Source organism: Argopecten irradians, chromosome 7 (assembly GCF_041381155.1).
Source record: "Argopecten irradians isolate NY chromosome 7, Ai_NY, whole genome shotgun sequence".
NCBI classification, from domain to species: domain Eukaryota; kingdom Metazoa; phylum Mollusca; class Bivalvia; order Pectinida; family Pectinidae; genus Argopecten; species Argopecten irradians.
Window position 1 is genome coordinate 20,041,117 of NC_091140.1, and position 22,481 is coordinate 20,063,597.

The 22,481-nt window shown below is 33.2% G+C and overlaps 1 protein-coding gene across 2 annotated transcripts; it reads right to left on the reverse strand.

Moving 5' to 3' along the window:
* Positions 1-88: 88 nt before the first annotated feature.
* LOC138327802 (myosin-1B-like) lies at positions 89-19,689 on the reverse strand. Of its 2 annotated transcripts, XM_069274183.1 has the most exons (18): positions 19,499-19,682; positions 17,798-17,969; positions 16,890-17,045; positions 15,604-15,884; positions 15,192-15,296; positions 14,168-14,242; positions 13,671-13,775; positions 10,812-10,916; positions 10,430-10,504; positions 9,851-9,955; positions 8,588-8,692; positions 6,808-6,882; positions 5,862-5,966; positions 5,130-5,234; positions 4,751-4,946; positions 4,268-4,390; positions 3,698-3,796; positions 89-2,064 (listed from the first exon to the last, which is right to left on the reverse strand). In XM_069274183.1, exons 1-18 carry the CDS (start codon positions 19,657-19,659, stop codon positions 1,774-1,776), a joined length of 2,439 nt encoding a protein of 812 aa, XP_069130284.1. In that variant the 5' UTR covers positions 19,660-19,682; the 3' UTR covers positions 89-1,773. The 2 variants fall into 2 exon arrangements, with proteins under 2 accessions (XP_069130284.1, XP_069130285.1); XM_069274184.1 differs by lacking the exons at positions 5,862-5,966; positions 6,808-6,882; positions 8,588-8,692 and having other exon boundaries at positions 19,499-19,689.
* Between the last annotated feature and the right edge of the window lie 2,792 nt (positions 19,690-22,481).

Here is a 22,481-nt window from a genome sequence, read left to right on the forward strand (position 1 = left end):
GAGCCCAAAATTGGAATCTCTAACCCATTTTAGTTAAGTTTATTTTTTGTCCGTCTCGGGTTTTACCATTAGAATGAATCAATACTGATTTAAAAGTAATGTCTTTATTTTCTAAAAAGAAACAATTGTGTAAACACTAATATGATAACAAAAATCACAACATTGTAGAAAAATCACATAAGATCATTGCACCTGGTCGCCATGCTCTACATGGTGCATATATAAAAAAAAAATGCCAATTAGCAATAAGCAGGTATAAAATTAAACTTTCAAAGTAAATCAATGGAGCATATTTTTCTATGCTAAACTTGTATGCAAATGACATTTGAATATTGTTTAATATAAAATTCAAAATACTAAAAATTCAATATAAATACTCTAAAAATATCAATGCCTATTTACATGATTTTGTATAAAAACTTCTCATTTATTGTTATTTGATATATACATTCATCAATTACGTTCATTGGCAAGTTACATCGGCATGAGGGTGGAATTCAGGAAAAGCTGACAAATTACGTTAAAGACATTCGTTTCACAGTAAAACAAATGGTTTACTGACTTATCTGTATATTGGTCATCGGTAAAATAAAGCAATCAACGTTTAGTATGCAATATGGACATGTATACATGTATCAATTATCCGTGTCGTCAAGGCTGATTTATATAAAGAAAAGGTGACAAGTGTTCCACATAGAAAGGATACGTCGATTAAGCCAATACAATGGATTCTAATGACACTTAAGCAGGCATTTCTAAATTAATCATAAATAAAATTTCAGGTTAATACGATCAATATTCAATCTTTAATTTAATAAGGTTAATATGAGAATTGAACTTATCACAATATGAAGTAGCCCTAACGAACGGAATGATGATGTGTAAACAACAACAAATGTAACAAAGTACATGTAGTTCAACATAATAAAATGACAGAACACAGTAAATTTGGACAATTTACGAAATTAAGGCAAATACCTTAGAACTAAACACAACAGTTGCAATTACAATTCTATGCTATTTAGATAGAAATTTGTGTATTTTTTTGTGTTTAACCATTCTTGTAAATAACATACTTGCTGCAGAAAAATCCTTGGTTTTGGCCTGAAATTGAGGATTTTACAAAGGTCGCATACTTTTGCCTGAATCCACGCCATCAGTTTTGCTTCAAGTAAAGTTATCATTAACGGTCAAGCGCACTTCCGGAGGATCCCAATATTGTATTCTATTCACTAACGCATTTTAGTTATGCTTATTTGCTTCAGAAATTTAAACTTAAATCAAGCCCTAAATATTGGATGTACTAATTTCAGGATATATTTGACTTAATTTTTTTAAAACGTGGTTCAAAAGAGGGGCTTCCCACTACCTGGGGTCATGCCGGTCTTTTGTGTATTGCTACCTACAACTACATACAATGAAGCAGCGTCATACTAAAGAAACACTCTATATACTATGAAAAGGTTGCATAATACTATTTGCATAATACTGTTTCCTACCTTAGTGCATTTGTCTAAGATGCTATCTTTTTATTTTTCAATGGAGATGGATTTTGTAGTTATCAAATGATTAGTGACTTTAGATGATTCAGAAATATTACATGTAAGGACATGAACAGAGAACAGGATTGATGTAAGCACTGATCACTATTATAAAAATACAATTAAAGAACAGTTTGGATTCTTAGAAGACACTCCGATAAAAATGTATTTGTAGTTATGCAACAATGGACAGTTATACCGTCATATTCACACTATATAGATTGTTAATAATTCATTTTTCCTTAGTTTTAATGCCCTGCGCTACTCCCTTGGCCAACATTGGTCCCCCTTTGTGTAGGTAGATGACTGGCCACACGACATAGTCGACGCTGTCTCCACCTTTCGTGTAGGATCTGAGACGGTCATGGTCAAACTTCTCACCATGAGAGAATTCCCATTCCATACAGACAGGCGGATCTTGTACTCGCATCATCCAGACGTATCTCACGGTCGCATTGATAAACTTGTCACACGCCTCGATAGTTTTGTCTGTCATGGTTTGTTTTAATCTCGTTTTGATGACCTGATAGGAAAACGAGTTTTAGATTACATTTTGTAATAAAAGCATCGGATGTACGTGTTCGCGTATAGTCGACAATAATAGTGCTTGACAATATTGATTCCAGACTTAAAGTAATTGGTCGTTTTTGCATGCAAGAAAATACATATAAGTGTTAGCCCCTGGTCCCTGGCTATGTATCTATACTAGTCAATGCTATCATACACATATTCATTGTTCTCAATGACTTCGAGAAACAAGTAAATACATATGTCATGACAAGAGCCCCAGGCGGTACCATGGTATCTACCATTAAATGATCTCAGCCCGATGACAAATTTAAATGTATCTATTCTGATTTCTTTAGCTTCTTCTAGTTGACTAAATACTATGTATGGCACAACTTATGAAGATGATTACAGTAATTGGCTTATAAAAAAGAATGTAATCGGCTGAACTAACCATGAAAAATGTATACGTATTAAAATTTTATTTTTTAGATCCAAGATGGCCGCCTGTCAGCAATGTTTTTTTTTGTTCTCATAAGTGTACCATGTTTTTATTCGCACAATTAGGGGATAAAGGGAACCTGTTCAGTAAAATTTGAATACAGTATTTTCTCATTTCTTTCTGAATAAAGGGTTATTATCCATTCGTAATATGTATAAGGTAAATTTGAGAACTATATATTTAGTACTATATATATATATCAAAATGAAGACAACAGACTATATTTATAATAAAATGTTTCATCCTCATTGATGTTGTTTTTAAATACATGTATCTCCCAAAACAACTGGTATAGTTATAGAGATTAGGGACCTACACATATAAATAAAGAAAAGTTCACAACTTATGAAGATGATTACAGTAATTTGCTTATAAAAAAAGAATGTAATCGGCTTAACTAACCAAGACAAATGTATACGTATTAAAATTTTAATTTTAAGATCCAAGATGGCCGCCTGTCAGCCATATTTTTTTCTGTTCTCATAAGTGTACCATGTTTTTATTCGCACAATTAGGGGATAAAGGGAACCTGTTCAGTAAAATTTGAAAACAGGATTTTCTCATTTCTTTCTGAATAAAGGGTTATTATCCATTCGTAATGTGTATAAGGTAAATTTGAGAACTATATATTTAGTACTATATATATATATCAAAATGAAGACAACAGACTATATTTAAAATAAAAAGTTTCACCCTCATTGGTGTTGTTTTTAAATACATGTATCTCCCAAAACAACTGGTATAGTTATGGAGATTAGGGACCTATACATATAAATAAAGGAAAGTGAACTGACAATCTTAATAAATACATATCATTATGTACGTGACAAATCGGCAAAACAAAATAAACCTAACATTTATCCAGTACTTGTCGAGAAATAATGATAATACCGACTGTTTACTGAATGTACGACGGACGCCGAACCACGGACGAATTTCCTTTTACCAGAAATAATCAAATGCATAACACATTTTTCTCGATATAATGACCTCCGCGTAAATTATAAAAAATACTTGTATCCATTGATTACTTCTTATGTCGGGTTAATGAATACATATCATTATGTCATACAGTTAAATGTGTTATCCTATATAAACATATAATAGTTGTCTTCGCCAAAACTAGTGGACACACAAGATCACTTACGTCACACAGTAGTGGGCTGACCAACTCGCATTTGCCTTTCCGGTAGTTCATTAATGGTTTCATAATTTCTGTTGGTAGCTCAGTCAGTTTATCAGAAGTCTGGTAAACAATAAGTTTTAGTGTGATTTCATATACTGACAGTTTATGTATCTAACAATATTGTTACGATTCAATAATGATTGTGATATTTGCAGTTTTAAAATAAAATACTATTAGTACCAACCTGAAAATACAGGCAAACCTGCCTTAGCGACCACCTCTGTGTAAAGGTTGGAACACCCACCCCCAAACACACACACACACACGCATAAAAATTTAGCATGATGGTCCTTCTTTACTAATTTGTATTCACAGTTGTGTGAGATGACCCTCATAAAAAATAACCATGAATGACCGGACTTGAACACTTCATTTAACCTGGGTAGTCGTGATAGGGAAGTCTGACTGTACAATAAGAGTGTGAGTCAAATATGCATAAACGTCTGATTATATATTGACGGGATACCTAGATGTATACGAATCATTTATTTTGTTAGAAATCAGTTCTAATATTAAAAAAACACTGTTTACCAAAAGTGATGATCTGGCGATGCGCCTAAGGTTATCAATATCTGGTACTGCTATGTGAAGTTGTAGTGACGACAAAAAGTCTACCTGAGCATCTCCGCTATCTGCACAAGTTCTAAATACAGTCTGAAACACAAAGAAATTAAATACACAATATCAAACATTGAAACATCTTATTTTGTTTCCAGCTTTCACTTCTTTATATTTGTACCATGAACATGATATCGAATACTTATGACAATGCAATAATGAGGTGGACTACTTGCGGTAGTATTTCGAGATATCATAACAAGTCGAGACATATTTACCATTCGACGACCACGGCAACTTATAATTGAAAGTAGAATATAGTCATTTGTAAGGGGTTTTTTTCAGTAGTTGTTTTGACATACAATCTACTGCGTGATACATTTACTTCGTTATAACACTTTATCTCAATGTTAATACATTTTGACAAGACTCATCGGCATTTTGTGGATAACTTACTGCGAGAATATCAAGTAGAACTTTGATAGCTTCTTGTTCTTCCATGTCGTTCTCGAGATTCTCCATTGCATCGATCCATTCATTATCGTAGAGTTCGGATACTTTCTCGGCTAGCTTCATTGGTCTGTTTGGGTCACTTAAGTCACTTATAGCTGGAATGTTGTCGCGGAGCTTGTTGCCAGTTACTGCACTAAGTCTACAGATAATCAAAATATAACCGTCAAAAAATATTAACGATAACCAGTCGCAGTAAAATAAATTCATTACAAAAAAATTATAACGTGAGACTTGCTTACTATCGTTCCTCTGAAAAGTGATATTTTGATAACACTGTAGAAAAAAAGTATAATAATCCTTCGGAAACAGAATGGCGCCTTACCTTATCAGTGCCTCATCCTTCGCTTCCCTTTCTGCTGACACGTTTCTCTGAAGTCTATCTATTGTGTCACGAAGGTTTTCCTCATTCGATTTGCTATGGCGTAAGCTATTAATGATAAAGTAGAACGTTTGTGAAATAGCTAACTTAGATTAGATGTGAATTATAAGCTGGTATAGGTTTCCTTAACTCACAATTTCGTTGCAACATGCACAATACTTTCTGCATACCACGACAGAATTACGAGGTGTAGGTTAGATACCTATACAATTATTTCTCTTCACCTGGCCGGCCGGAGTTCGATCCCCGGCACGGACGTGAAAAGGTTAGGGGGTCACCTGCCCGATCACGTGGGTTTTCTCCGGGCGCTCCGGTTTCCTCCCACACTAAGATCACTCGCGCGCTTACATCCGGGCCATCGAGACTGATTTACATAAGTTGTGTAACTTGTTTCGTAATCGATGTTAAATCAATAAAGTTTATAATTATAAACCGTTCGTGACTTTAACTGAAAATTACATTTTGTGATTTTTAATTTTCCCGATTTGGCTTTAAGATTACATATAATGTATATATGTTTAAACCATTTTAAAAAACTTGTTTTCGCATATCACAATTTGTCACGTGAATGACCCTATCAAAGTTTAAACAGGAAATCGAGAAATTTTCAGCCGCGAAATTTAAGAACTTTCATTTATAAAAGAAAGTATTAAAGTATATAGTACCGTACATTACCTATTCAGTGCCTCTTCCTTAGCCTGCCTTTCCTTGGTCAAGTCCCTTTGTATCCTGTCAACGTTGCTTTGAAAGTTTCCATCTCTTGCTTTCAACTGATTCAGACTAGAACGTATCGAAAATCAAAAGGTTATGGTAACGCCATAGTTGTGCTGTTAGAGTTATGTTCCATTAATTAAAGATAAACACAAACAATGGAAGGTATGTATGTTTAGTCTATTAGAAAACAAGAGGCCCATAGGCCTTAACGGTCACAGAATGAAATAAAGACATTTAAACACCATATATTAGGCTATCAGGCCCTTGGAGTCAAAGTCAGTGATATTATAAATTTGCCTGTTTAATCTATGAAGAGAGTTTTCGAAATTTCAGTTATTTTGACCTTGGTTAGCCCCGTCCCTCTGGTCCCTGGGGGTCAGCGAGGACAGATAAGGATATGTTAAATGCTATATCTATAATTCTAACTGAGTTTTATATATTTCCTTCGAAAATTGAGCAAATAAAGCTCATAAATGTGTTTTTCCTGTATAAACTATAGTTACGTATGCTCCACCGCTGACGAATGGTATTTTTTATTTATCAAAAACAGGGACAGACGATTTAGTATTTTCATTCAGTTACAAAAATTACTTACTTTACACCATTACCACCATATTTATTCAAAGATAAAAATGTTAAAAATAATTAATTGCATCCCGAAGAAAATTCCGTGGCACTTTGTCCTATATGGAATGATGGAATGATGGAATGGCCTTATGCCTTATGTTTGTGCAGAATATCAAAAGGACGCAGAAAAAAAAAAACCACTAATACAAACTTGGCCTAACATTCCTAATTAATCAAAGATTCATACCCATGCACTTTACCACGATAATTTTGCTATAATTTCAACACAATGGAATTGCATAAACAAAATCAGAAAATTGAGATGTCATATTTATTTTACCTCTGCTCTACTTCTTCTTTAATCTTCTTTAAGCTCCTGTTTTCATTTTTCATATGTTCCAACTCTTGTTGACTTCTATGGTAAAATGTATATTACATTTATATGTAGCGTGCTATGTTCATTAAACACCTTCTAATATAGAACGGCTTTATTCTTCATTTGTAAAATCACAAATGTAAAAGTCGCTTCCTTTAATTTTGATTTGAAGCTGGATTTACTCGAAGTCGGTTATAGTGAAATCCTCAGGAAAATGGAAATAAAAACAACCATGTGACAGAATCTGGCTCAAGATTAGTACTGCCAAAAATCATTATATTAACATATCTAGAATTCAGTAAATTGATAATATACGGTCAGACCATAAAGCTAACAATTTCATTCCACACCTTTACAGTCTTTTAAGTTACTGCAAAGTGATTTCTGCTGTTTTGTTTCCATGAACAAATCGAAACAAATTAAAGTCATAAAAATCACGAAGTTTATAATGCAAAACGTCTGCGCTGTAAAAAAACGTTTTTAATGCATTATATATGTGTTTTCTATTCATCTAAACAATTTTCACACCTTTATTCATGAAACCTCATGGAATCAAACATATTACTGAAGAAAAAATGTCTTGTTAAAATGTTCGCCAAGTTACAAAACATATAACTTCAATTAACAGTTTATATCCAGACAGCAGCTACAATATGTAACTATCACTGTAAATAACTTTGGTCAATGCTAAACATTGTTTCGTCCCTATCTTGTATTGACTATTTCAAACTGATTTCATTGGATTGCTCCGAAAGCTTGCAAAGTAGTTGAGATACTTATCTATATATACTAGGCCGCTTGTAGTTTAGCCAAAACGAGTGTGTCAGTACTGTTTAATTTCAAAGTTGTCAGTTCATAGTTAGATGTATCTTGTTATTTGTTTTTGAACGTTGTGTCACTTAATAGTGACGGAATGTATTCAACGGGATAAGACCTAGTGACTTCCATTATCACGTGCGAAGTAGGGATATAAGCGAGTACTCTCACACTAAAAATATTAGGATTCTATTACACAGGGACAAAAATCCGATGACTTTGTCATTTTGAATCATACAATTTTCCATGGTTTAGAAAAAGTCTATTTGACAGAAATAGTTTATTGATTGTCGACCCCAAATAAGTGATAACTATTATATCAATATGACAATTTTTTTACAGAAATTATTCTAAAGGTATGTAACTTTGGCTAATATCAAACCAAATAGGTTTGCGATACCTAAATCTGTTGAGTTTCGTCTGCTTATTTAATACTTTTGTTTCGTATGTTGATAAAATGAAAGGTAAACAACGTACAATGACATAATCATAAGTAGTATGGTATACATTGTATATAGAGATTCCACCAGAAGTTACTACTGTCTTTAATTAAACATAACTGAGGAAATATGTGTTTCGTCTCTATTCAGGGAAACACATCCCAACATATCGCGTCATTTATATTTATCACATTCTTTCAGTAGATTTATGGTGATGAATGTACCATACCTAAAGTAAACACAATCGATTTATTGAAAATGATATATGTGAAGAAAAACGTACAGACGTGGTCATTTTGCACAAAACCTAAACAAAGCTATTTCGTAATGTCATGTATATATCTTCCAAAATCGTATTCCCTTAGTCGTCTAGCAAGAGATGTATACGTTTGTCAATTCTCAAAGATATCCATGCATCAATGAATAATAATTTTTATCTGACATGTATAAGAGAATAGATTATACAAGTACATTGTAGTTGATTTTACCTTGCCAATGTAGCATCACTACCTTCCATCTGTTTCTTGTACCTCTCGACTTCGCCTTTTGCATCTTTTAATGCCTTCATTGTACCAACGCTATTGTCTGACAATCTAGATGCAAGTTTAATAAAATAAGGAACCATACTATACTGTTTACATATTTTATGCAGGAATGGATGTCGATTGTGAAGACGCTGTTCGAGTCAGCGTCGAAGACATGTGCTACAACGGGTTCTCTCACTATTCACTGATTTGGCAGCAGGTTAAGCCGTGCGAGATTTCCATTTCTCTAGTCCCAGACAGGGATATCCACAGTTTTATCAGTGCAAGATTTTTCTATCTCACCCATAGGTAAAGACAAGCTTCACGAGATCTTTGCACAACAATTGTATGACGTCACGACAACAGGATCATGACGTCGCGGTAATATAGTAAGATAATGTCACCATAAAAATAAAATGACGTCATGACATCACAATTTATTGAGGTCACGTCATCTTCGCTCGCATGTTTATTAGAGATGCAATGGGGTGCACAAGGCAAGCGAAAAACATTATTCACATTCTTAGGGGTGAGACACTCTGGATAAAATTCTTAAGCCGTCAGACACTCGGCATAGTTTCGTGACATGCCATTAATACTATATTATGTGAGGATTTAAAAAAGAGCGTGATTTAGGTATTGAGATATCAGATTAGTTTTGTGAATGTACATTATATTAACTTCTATCTATTTCCTCTGTGGTCGCACACACATGTACATCCTTCAGATTTGCGATTACGCTACGGATGGATGTAACGACTGTGATAGTGACCCCTCAAATATCAAATATTATAGCAATGTTCCGCGAAAATGGTATATCTACTAACAGAACAGGTTATATAGTAGTAATTTATATAAAGTGTTGATTATCTATAGAATGTATAATGTTTTCATATTTTATTATCTATTCTATATTTCATATCTGCAGTCTAAAGTTGAATTAATGAGGTCGTGTTTGAAGTGTCAGTATATTCATAATTCATATTTTTATTCAAAGCCATAGTTCAGATTTATAACATTAAACATCAAAACATTAAGTCGAATTATTCCAAACAAGAATTTGCGAAATATGACACCGGCGAAATTTAAGAACTTTAGAGTATGCAAGTACAAAAATAATATCATTCAAATAGGGCCAATCTAATGTCACTTAATTAAGTAACGTAGAACGGTTGAGAAGGCAAAACTTTGAAAGAAAGTGATAAAGTATATAGTACCGTACATCACCTATTCAGTGCCTCTTCCTTAGCCTGCCTTTCCTTGGTCAAGTCAATTTGTATCCTATCAACGTCGTTTTGGACGTGTCTTTCCTTTGCTTTTAGCTGATGCAAACTAGAACGTACGGGAAATTAGAAAGCTATGGTAAGTCATAGTTATATTGTTCAAGTTTTGCGTCCACATACTGGTAGGTTTTAAGTCCCTTATGCTTAAGCCAAACATAATTTTTTGTGGGGAACTGAGTAATAAAACATATGAAAAGCGAAAGTAATGCTTCTTCCATTTCGTGGGAATAGAAATATCCCATCTATCATAACAAAACTTTGGGGTTTTTTTCAAATTTAATCAACGACAATGACTTATTCTTGAAAAATCAAATATCATATACTAAAGTCGTTTACAAATCATACAATACAACTGTGACCTAATACTTTAATTTAATCCAACGATACATATTCATGCTATGTAATATGAGGATTTAAATTGAGTATGGTTAATAAATTGAGATACATTTGTATCACGGTTGATTTGATATCTCTAAAAAAAACAAAAAAACAGATCTAAATAAAAAAGTCATATCAATTTTACCTCTGTTCTATTTCTTCTTTAGTCTTCTTTAAGCTTCTGTTTTCATCTTCCAAATGTTTAAATTCCTGTTTGCTCCTATGGTAAAACGTATATTAAAAACATGTTACGTTCATTAAAAGTAAGCCTTCTAAAAGAAACCGGCTATTATCACTTTATAATATCACGAAAGCAAACTGACTTTCTGTAGATCATAAAAGCTAAACTCACTAGTATTAGTGTAAAGTGAACGTCTGTCAAATACTACTAGGAGAAAGACGTCGCAGCGACAAATATTCACTACGGTGGTGTTGATATCTTGAATTGTCACCCCTTCGAAAAGAAATATTTTGATTATTATGCAGAACAAAAAAAAACATCCACCGGAAAAAGAAAGGCATGTTACCTTATCAGTGCCTCATCCATCGCTTCCCTTTCTGCTGATGCGTTTCTCTTAAGTCTATCTATGGTGTCACGGATGTTTTCTTCATTTGACTTGCTATGCTGTAAGCTGATGTGGATAAAGTAGAAACTTGAAATATGTGAAATAACTGAATCTAGATTCAATGTGGAGTGTTTTAAGTTGTTACTTAGCTCTAAATTTCTTTGTTAAAGCTGACAATGCAAGTTAAAATTATTAAATTGATTTTTTTAAAATAAGTATACTTGTTGTTCAAGAATCGTTTATGAGACATTCCCCGGTTGAGGACAGCCATTTTTGTTTTATATTCTGACGACTCACCGACCCCTATATAAAGCGTGTGAATGGACACGTGCGCTCATTCATGTACCTATACACCCAACAGTCCACAGTATATATCACCTACAGATAGGTAAACAAAACCCTCACCTGTAAAACTATACGGGACTTTTTTAGCAAGAATACATGTCAACTCCTCTAAGTTGTCATTTAGATGTTTCTCAGAATAAAATTTCAACGCAAGTGAATAGAAATCCAAACAATAATCCGTCCACATATCTCCACATATATCATCGTACTCGATGCACTCAACTGACCATATACACGTGACTACGTACCTGACCCGAACGAGCGACAGCTATCAAGGACACACATGTGTCGTTGTACATGTACGTGTAAAACTTAGGGTATATTGAAGTGTTTTATTAGTTCGTATTGGACATATGTTGGGATATAGCTGAAAACACATCCATCTTTTACTTCAATGAAATATTGTCAGGTGAGTGCAGTGTTTATTTTCAATTTGACATTGTTATTTGCAATATCGGGGCATGTGTATCTGAGACAAGACATGTTTAGAATGATACACGTGTGTCAAGTGTCCCGTGCTTTATATAGGGGGTTGGCCAGTGAAGGTTACTAAGCAGAGCAAAAGAAAAATGGCTGCCACTTCCTTAGATACCACACTGTCATAACTAGGGGATGTCTCAGAAACAATTTTTGAAAAAAAAATTCGTTAATATATTTTTTTTTTAAATTTCAAATGCCTGTTTTTAACTTGCTTTGTCAGCTTTAAGATCAAACATGTACAATACTTTCTGCTAAGATCAAACATGCACTATACTTCCAGCAGAGCTCAGAAGAGTAAAGGTAGCTCCATACTTTTGGGAAAACCCATGTCATATTTTTTAACATTTCATCCAGTGCTAAGATGGGTAATATATGACTTTTTTTAATCATGCCGCAAAAAAAAAACATTCCACATCAATTCATATGTTTTTGTGATAGTATATCTGTTTTATGTCTGTTTGTTTTTATGATTTTCTCCAAATTTTGTGTTTAAAGGAAATCCGTATGCAATTTTTTAGAATTCCGGAATTTCGGTCCGGCCGGGTCCCCTCTTATCATTTATAGCGACGAACGGCACTTCCGGTGTTTGAAAATCCATTCCCATTTACGACAGGGAACGCAAAAACCTCAGAGATAGCATATAATTTTCACTTCACTGCTTTTATTTGATTTATTTACTGATTTTAAACATTCAATATTATATGTAGACAATTTTCACCTATTGAAAAAATATCCAAGTGGGATGTCGTGGCGAATCGGAAACCATTCTGGAATTCAAAACGACCTCCGGTATAGCGTCATATGAATTTGCGCGGTTTTCAAAAGTATGGACCTACCTTAAATGCTAGCTAGATCGCAGATTCAAAAGTTGTTAGAGTGGACTTGATGTTAGGGTCTAACATATACATTGTACATTTATGTTTAAAATGTCTATAACTGTGTCGTTTGAACAATTACGGCTTTTTGAGAACAGTTTTAAAACGACGTCCACGGTTTTGTCCGTAATCGTCATTTTTATTCAGTATCTTGTAGACTTCGCCTGATAAAGGAGATATGTTTTACTGAACTGTATAACCAATTATTTGTCGTTTTATCGGGCCAAACTTTCGCGATGTTAATTAAAAACGGGGATTTCAAATTCAACGGTTTTAAATTTTCGCTGTATGGCTTTAAGTCTATACATTAATTAATCACTTTTCAATATTCTCGATCAAATTTTCCAGATCAAAGCAATGTTCCCAGAAACCACGAAAACACCATATCCACGCAAAAATAACATTCTATATGGCAGTAATGGGTTTTTAGTGTTTGTTATTAATGTAACGTTTTCATGTTTAAATTGATAATGTCATGCTTGATATGTCAATTCATATTATGATTTCTATCCAAAGCCATAATTCACTTTCATAAAATTCAACACCAAAACTTGTTGTTAGACCTTTTTTCATGTGTTCAAAATATTTCTAGACAAACACATGTACATTAATTTCAAATATTTTGTCAAATTGTGGCATATGTGTATCCTTAGACCTCTACATGATATGATACCAATTAAAAGTAATTGAACATTTGGAAATGTCATGAATCTAATTTTGAACATAAACGACATCTATAGAAAGACTGGAGTACTGTAAAGTTGCTAATAATCACGCGGTTTTAAATACGCTATTTCCCCGGATACACACAAATTCGCGAACTTGAGTAACTCGTGAAATGTGTCCAAAATCATGATTTAAACATATTACAATGTGTCACGTTACGAATGCTTTCAAAATATAAGAAGATGAATCGCAAAAAACTCACCACGAATAAGTTTTCACGACATTTTACACTTCAATACACCTCACAAGTGTATGCGATTACAAATGATTACAAAGTAATTATAACGAGTCAGTATGATGCCAAGTACATTTTTGTAAGTTTCTAGGTAAAATAAAAGGGTTAAGAATGCAACACCTAAAAGAAAACAATAAAGTACATAGCACAGTGTATGACCTGATCAGTGCCTCTTCCTTAGCCTCCTTTTCCTTGGTCAAGTCCTTTTGTATCTTGTCAACGTCATTTTGGAAGTTTCTCTCCTTTGCTTTTAACTGATTCAAACTATAACGTATCGAAAATAAAAACGTTATAGTAAGATGATATATGTGGAGGTTTTGTTGTCTGTTTAACGTTCGCGTGCTGGTAAGTTTTTGATACCATAAATTAAAACACATTTTAGGAACAGAGGACAAAAAAATACAACTGTCGCCCTATACTTAAATTTAATCCAACGAACTCTCTCTCTCTCTATATATATATGTATATATTTTGAGCACTTACAAACGAGTATTATTAATGTACTGATATCTCAGGGTTATTTTAATTCATCTAAATGCTCTACTATGGTCATTTCGCTAGTATTTCTGATCCATTAAAATATACAATGAAAATTAATAACATAAAATTATTTGAAATAAAAAGTAAGTATCTTGCTGACGTCATATGAAACTTACCTTAGCTCTACATCTCCTTTCATCTTCATTAAGCTCCTGTTTTCATATTTCAAATGTTCCAACTCTTGTTGGCTCCTATGGTAAAATGCATATTAGCATATTAAATGTAACATTTTATGTTCATAATAATAACCACCTTCTAAAACAGTCCATCTCTATTTTAAATATAAAATCACAAATGGGAACACACTGTGTATACATCTTTGATGTTTGATTCACTCGAAGTCGGTTATATTGTGATCTCCGGAAAATTGGATATAAAAATATCATGTGACCGAATCCTACTAGTCTGTAGCACCTAAGATACGATAGAAGAAGCAGAAGACAACCAGGTGGTACCCGTGAGTAGATTTCTGTTGAGAAACATTGATTATGTACCATTTATTCTACATAATAAACTAGCAATATGTCTGTTAGACATTTAGTGCTCGCGAACTACTACCCAAAACCTTAAGAACGTAACTCAAGGTGACAATCCGTGGTTTCTACATAGAAATGTATACAAACAATGGTAGAACTCTCTAGCTATCGAAGAGTGAATTTATGAAACGAGTCTAGGAAGTTTTTAATTTTGCGAGCCTTTGCGAAACTATAGCTAATCTAGGCAATATCTTAATATAATGCAGATATCTTCTCGCTCGAACTAATATAGGGTCTTAAATGAGTGTCCATTTCATAGGAAAATTTATGAAACAAGTGTAAGAAGCTTTTAATTTTGCGAGCCTTAGCATCGAGACGAGTTTTACAAAATCTCTAAGAAATTGACATAAAAATAACATAGTTTAACACATAACAACAACAGGCCACATTTCAAACAGTTTCAAGTCAAAATGTATTACGGAAATCTAGCGGGTGCCCTCAACATCCTAACATTACATTCTTTTCGTGACGTCATTATATTTTTTCTTTCATGACGTCACAATGAACTCCCAGCCAATGGAATCGCTTAAGGTCTTATTGGATACTTTCAGGCGGATCATGTGCTAAACGAGAATGAACTATCATACATGTAGTTGTGACTTGCCTTGCCAAAATAGCATCACTGTTTTCCATCTGTTTCTTGTACCTCTCGACTTCGTCTCTTGCTTCATTTAATTTCTTCATAGTATCATCCCTACTGTCTGACAATCTAAATGTTGGTTAAATAAATTAAGAAACCACACTTTACACGTTTACATATTTTATGCATATTTTTCGTTTTGATTCCTAATTGATACGTATTTATGAGAGATCAACCATTGGATGAATGAGTGACTTTCAAATTTATCACTTAATATTATTAATTCATTGGGGGATTTTTTTCCAATTCTTTACCATGTTATCTTATGCAATCGGCTAGTCTAATACCGGGTATTTATCATAAATTTAATCCCTTAGACATTCAAACAATCACATAATATGTTTTACCAAAAAACATTTGAACAATTATTGCTTACGGTTTCTTTTCTTCGTGTAAACTTGCTATCTGTCTTTTGAGTTCATGTACTTCCCTCTCTAGAATTCCATAATACTTGGAATCTCTCCGTGTGCCCTCCGAGCTACTGCTACTCTCGTTACGATGAACAGGAGTTCGAGACGGTGCTTTTCTGTCAAGCCTCCAATCCTGTTTTGCTCGCTTTAAAGCATGAGATACTTGTTCATATTCATTTGCTTGTTCAGATCGACATTTTGGCATGTATTCTTGTTGTCTTTCTCGTCTTCCTCTATCAGACAAAGGCTATAGAAGAAAGATACATCACATTATGTAAACATCCAGTTGCTATTATTCATTAATCAAATTATCAGTAGAACTAAAAAGAAAGAGTACATAAAGATTACCCTTGTTACAAAATTATATATTGAATCACCGGATTCACACAGTTTCCAAACAAAATTTCTTTCGTACTCCGATTAAAGTTTTCAAAAAAAAGTGAAATCAATGCTGAAATACGTATTTTTTTCTTTATTTCCATGCTAAATCTGGCATTCTAATTGGCTAATTGCTTTTTCCATACAAAACAAAAATTCGAAATGGCGCGAAAACCCGACGTCATTCTGACGTCATAATAGAAACATTGACGTTGCGTATTGATTTAGAAAAAACATTCCCTTAGAAAGACATTGGAATCATTCGTGTAAACGAATTTTATTTTATCAAGTGGTCTGGAAAATTAATTATTAGCATCAGTGTCACTTTTTATTTTATGAATTATAATAAAAAAAAAGGTTATAAACTTCTGTGAAAATCTGCTAAGCGGATTCACATAATTTGCAAACAAAATATCCTCTATGCCCCGATGAAATTTAGAGAAATAGTGAAATCAATGCTTAAATAATATTTTGTTATTATTAACATACTAAATCTAGCATTCTCATTGACCGATTCTTTATTTCATACCACTATGTCACTACAGACACATTAACGTTAGTATTGTTTTTTGATAAATAATCCATTGATAAGTAAATGGAATTTCACGTGTAAACGGTTTAGCATACCATCAAGTAGTCTGGAAAGTTAATTAAAACATTTATGTCAGTATTGTTTAATTTCATCGGGTTATGAAATAAGTTTTGGGAATCCCTTCCGTGGATTAACACAGTTTGCATACAGCATTTCTTAATTTACCTCACTTCAATAGTTAATACTTAAATAAATCTCAAGATTTGTTACCAGTATGAACCATTTTGACATGTAATTCATTATTTTGCACGCAATGTGTTTGTTTTTCTTAATGTTCATTACCTGTTCTCCAAGACGTTTCTTTAGACTGCTGATTTCTAATTCTACTTCCTCAAGGCGATATTCTGCATCATCTCTTTCCCGAGCTAATTTTTTTACACTTGCTTTTAAATCATTAATTTCTTTCGATTCTGTTTTCAGCCATGTTAATTCAAGTATCTGTAAAATAATATGATACCCAAATATCGATGCGGTCATTTGACTATCTTGTATCCGAAATTGATTCATAATACCGAAAGCTATATAAAATCTTAAGAGGACATTTTTGAAAACTAACAAGAGAAATTGTTTCGAATCGGCTAAAGGAAATATGAGCAAAATGAATGGTTAATGTTTTTAAGAAGACAGCCATCTTGGACATCAAAGTTATTAAATAGATAATATGTAAAAAAAAATATTTAGGAGAAAAATCCAGTCCAAACTATATATTTTATTCTAACAACAGCTACGTCAAATTTATCTTTCTATTATTTCAGCGTTTGAAATTGAAGTTTACAAACGTAGGACAGCTCACAACGCATGACGACGAAAGATGGACAACGACTAAAGGAAACCCTGAACATTTGGATCAGATTAGTTAAATGCATTCGATTGTCACTCCGTTTTATTTTAGAACGATATATCAATAATGATAGGTTTAACTTAAGCATACTCTGTCAGCACATAAGATATTCTTTGACATAATCTGTAAGTTTACACATTCAACGTATTACACAAATGTTGATGGGACAATATTGCCGACGAACTGTACATAGAATCGGATAATTCAGGAAACGCTGTATAGGCAATGCTAATGTGTTACAATGGTTCATTATCTAAGCGAATTTGAGGATCAGCCTTTTTAGTTGAATTATAAATCAAGATATCCCAGGGACACATGCTTATGGTAGCATTAACATCTTAATAATTACCTCTCTAAAGTTATCCACATGACGAATCAATGTGTTGGCCTTGGCTAAGTAATCGGAGTTGAATTGTTTAAACGTTTGGTCGTCTTCCCACTTCGAATGAAGCTCTTGACATCCCTTGGCGGTCTCTTTTATGCTCTTCAAAATTTCACGAACAGCGTCTGCGTCAACTTCTCTATGATCAATGATATAAACAATCTTACCTTAAAATGTATACGTTATGCACATCATAAAAACAATGCGCAAAACCTTCAGCTTTATTTCAATAACTTATGGTTAATCTATTTGTTTGATTAATTAACGTCCCATTCACAGCCAGGGTGAGGTATAGACGGCCTCCCATTTATGCGGTGTGCAGCGTGTATGAAATGTGTGATGCGTGTTATGGGAGACTGCGGTATATAAGTGTTGTGTCTTCTTATATAGTGGAACTCTTGCCCTTTTCATAGTCCTGTACCACGCAACACAGCTTGCAAATCATTTCGGACCGAGAAATATTCGTGGTTTACCGATAGAACAAGTATATTGGTTGCTCAGTGTGAACCAATATATTGATATGAGGGATATTAACTTACAAGTAAACGAAAACAAAATGATTTTCGAAATGATATTAACAAACCCTTACATATTTTTTCATCGGCATGTGCATGGCGTTCATCTTCTAAATGTTCTAAATCGCCTCTATTTCGTAGTACATACAAAGTCTCGTTCAGCTTTGGGAAAATGTGCTTGTCATAGTCAATTTAAATGCTACTGATTTTAATGAGAAATATATATTCATGGGATCGTCCAGACAATGCGAACTTGTCCTTAAAGTTGATCTATATCTTTTATGTGTTTTGTGAATTTTGTGATCGTCCTTTGTACAGTATATAATTATATTTGTCCTTTTATGTGTCATGATAAAGTTGCAGATCGCCTCCAAAATTCGACAATGGTTTGTCAATACTGTTGGAATTACTACTTTGCCCATATTTGTTATTCAATATAGCATTAGCGCAAATGACATTAGAGATATGATTCGAACGATTAATTGTCCAATTGTCTTTGGCACGGATCTAGTATATCCTATACTACTTAAATCATCTTTATGTCATATGCTTCCCCTTATGTTGTACATGTATATGAAACAACTGTTTTGTTACTTGAACAGCGATCGTAAACTTATCATTGAACTTCTGGTGAGAACGACTTTCGCCGACAAAATATCGGTATTTAGGTCGATCCGGCGTGCCGGTGTTTATGACGTCAATAATCAATTTTGAAAAGCGAATGCAAACGTTCCGCCCCGGTCAACAGTCAAACTATTGACCGGTCAATAGACTAAATTACTTCATTAACATTTATATAGAGAATCAAGTAACAGCATCATCTAAGTTATTTTAATTGAAAGAAGCCTAGTAGGCTAGTAATTACTGTCAGAATTTTTTCCCCTTTCTTTGTGTACATAATTAATTGAGACAAGTTTATATATGTCAATAATGATTAAACAAGTAAAATGAAATTGTATACTTTCGAAGCAGAGGTATGGATTAATGTACAGTGTAAATGTCGAGGGGAGCTAACTCTGTGAAGTTTAAAAAATATAAATTTTAGATTAACTCTGCATACAACAACAATTAAGCTCAAAAGATAGATCTACACACTAATGCTTCCAATAACGAAAGTAGGAATACCATACATAACGAAAGTAGAATACTTTACCTGGGGCTTAGCTGGCCGCGGCGCTTTTTACTCTCGCGTTGACTGCGTCTGAATGCCTTTCTAATACCTGACATTACAACAATTTCAGTTAAAGCTAGTAACACAACGCATACGTATAATGAAAACAACCCGGAATGCAATTGGTGTATAGTGTATACCATTCAGCGCCAGCTAGGGGAAGGTCACTAGATCCTGATAACGGGCTTCGAGTAGCAATCAATATTTAATACTATTAGGCACAAAAGGGGTTATCAAAAAATAAAACTCAAAACGCAGTCGTTGCAGAAATATACATGTTTGCATAACGCGAGTTCTTTTTTCATCAGATAATAAAATACTAAGTAATCAATTCTGTTTGCAAACTTTTGTGAGAATCTGTTATGCGGATTCACACAGTTTACAAACAAAATATCTTTCTTACCCTGATGAAATTAAAGAATTGTAACATTAATGTTCAATTATATTCGTATATCCATATGATTAAGCATATACTTGCAGTTGGGTATTACACATCATAGGTAATTTAAGAAAACCAAAATACAACTAATCGATTCGCGCAATTATCTCGTAGTTTATATACACATGTATATGACCAAAGAACAGTACACTGCGGTAAAATTTTGATTTATGCACAATTAATACATAAAATATTAGGAGCGAAAAAACATAAACAAAAACACACACACAAAATTGATATCACAAAATGCTGATAAGTATATTAGATTACAATCTGAAATACTTTCTCTATTGAAGGAATAACAAATAGAATTTACCAATGAAATGTTTCTGTTATGGTAAATGTCATAAAAATCAAACATTGCTATACATTGAGTTGAATATTTGATTCGTTAGCTAATAGTGTGCTATGTTTCTACAATGCGATTTGCTACCGTATAATTATTTACTCAAAACGAAATGTGTGGTAAATAAAGAAAATCGCAAATAGGTTGAATTTCATAATACATGTATTTATAACGAACGATAACTAAAGAACTTTTTTTTCTTTAATCAGTCGTAAGTACGGACATTTTTATAGAATAGTGAACTTAAACTGGTAGAGTTATATATTCTTTCATAGAAATATCAAAACTGTTGAATTATTTCAGACTGAGACAAAATTGAAGTTATGTAAACTCTATTTCGATCTGTCGATATCACTTTAAACATTAGCAATAAATATTTGCGGAAAGTTGTTATTCCTAACTTTAATGATGTCTTAGTATTTTTATCCGGGGAGTATATGGTAGATATAGCGTCTGAGAGATTATATTAGTGTACTTCATTATGTCGGAAAATATCACCATTTTCATGCTTATAATATTGTATGGACAATATTTTGATATGTAACGTATCTGGACTAGTTCATTGTTTCTTTTTCATATTTTAATTAAAATTTGTTTTATTGCAAATGTAGGATTTGCAGTTACATGTGATAAAACTTATCATTTGAAACTTATTAAAAAGAATAACACATCACTTGATACCTAACAAAACACAATTCCATCAGACTCTATATTCTTAAAGATGCTCCACCGCTGACAAATGGTATTTTTTCATTATCAAGAACAGGAGCAGATGATTTAGTATTTTTCTTTAGTTACAAAAGTTACTTACTTTACACTATTACCACTATTGAAAAGTTTGAGCTTCTAATTTTACTTCAAGTTAAAAATATGAAAAATAATTAATTGCATCCCGAAAAAAATCCGTGGCACTATATTCTATATCAAATGAAGTACTGATTGCGCATGCACCAAAGGCGAAATAAATTATTTTATATTATTTTTTGTTTTAATTAGGCATATATATACAGATTAAACACAAATTATTGTTCGAATGATGAATATCATTTATGCTCTGTCGGCGGTGGAGCATCTTTAAATAAAACTTGTATTTTCCGACATAATGAAGTACACTAATATAATCTCTCAGACGCTATATCTACCATATACCCTCGTCAGTCAATACATTGTATACACTCTACACTGTAGATGAGAGGTATAATCAAAAGTAGAGAGGGCATTGCCAGCCGAAGTACAATGTATTGACTGACGAGGGTGCCTCTTCCTGTAGTGAGAGGGTATGCTATATGCTATACTGATTTTCCATGCCAACTCAAACACAACTAGAATTTATGGAAATGTTGAAGATACATATATTGCTTGTACTTTTATTAAACAGTTATATAAAGAACAATAAATTTACTTTCATACCTAACTTGCACCCATCGCCATCTCGTGCAATCATGCTTTCATAAGGCATCATCATCTGTATTGCCAAACAAAAATGACCTCATATACTCACCCTCTTCTTCACCATCATCACAATCATGAAAATATAATTAAACATATTTTCGTATCAGATAAGCCATAATCCATACAATTTATTATATCGTGAGATGTCAATAAATAATAATAACATTATGATATTATAGGCCCTTGTTTCGATCTCACACATGTCTTAAAATGTTTGACAAGATATAGGACACGAGACAACATACCGGTTTTGTGATAAATGCCTGAAACCAGAAAGTAAATATAATTAAAGTATGTGTAAGGTAACAAAGATATAATAATTTAAAATAAAAATCTAGAAATTGAGTTTAGGGTTAGTTTATATCTGATCAGTCGGAAAGATATCGGAATCGACTATGCATCGTTACAATTAAATTTTACATTCCTGTCGAATGCGATCACGTAACATCAACTGGCAACATTACGGTATATACATGTTTTTACCACATAAGGCGGTGTTATTCAACTCTCATGTCATTAAATAAACACTGCAGCTGTTAAATAACAATTGGCGGATCGCCAGCCGATGTTTAAGCCACGCCCCCAACGATTCAAGGGATATCCCTCCTGTTTGCTCCGACATCGGTAAGGTAAACAAGATGGCGACCGCCAAATTTTCAGATGACTTTTCATCCATAATTACCTTATTATAAGTTATTAACCAATCATTCAACAAAAACGAAGGATAA

Bases quoted from the DNA above. Each gene is read 5' to 3' on its own strand.
- LOC138327802 (XM_069274183.1), bottom strand. From the start codon at position 19,659: ATGGTATACACTATACACCAATTGCATTCCGGGTTGTTTTCATTATAC. The intron at 15,885-16,889 runs GTAATGAACATT...TTTCTTCTATAG, and splicing joins AGAAACGTCTTGGAGAACAG to CCTTTGTCTGATAGAGGAAG. The intron at 10,505-10,811 runs GTAACATGCCTT...GTTTTACCATAG, and splicing joins ATGGATGAGGCACTGATAAG to GAGCAAACAGGAATTTAAAC.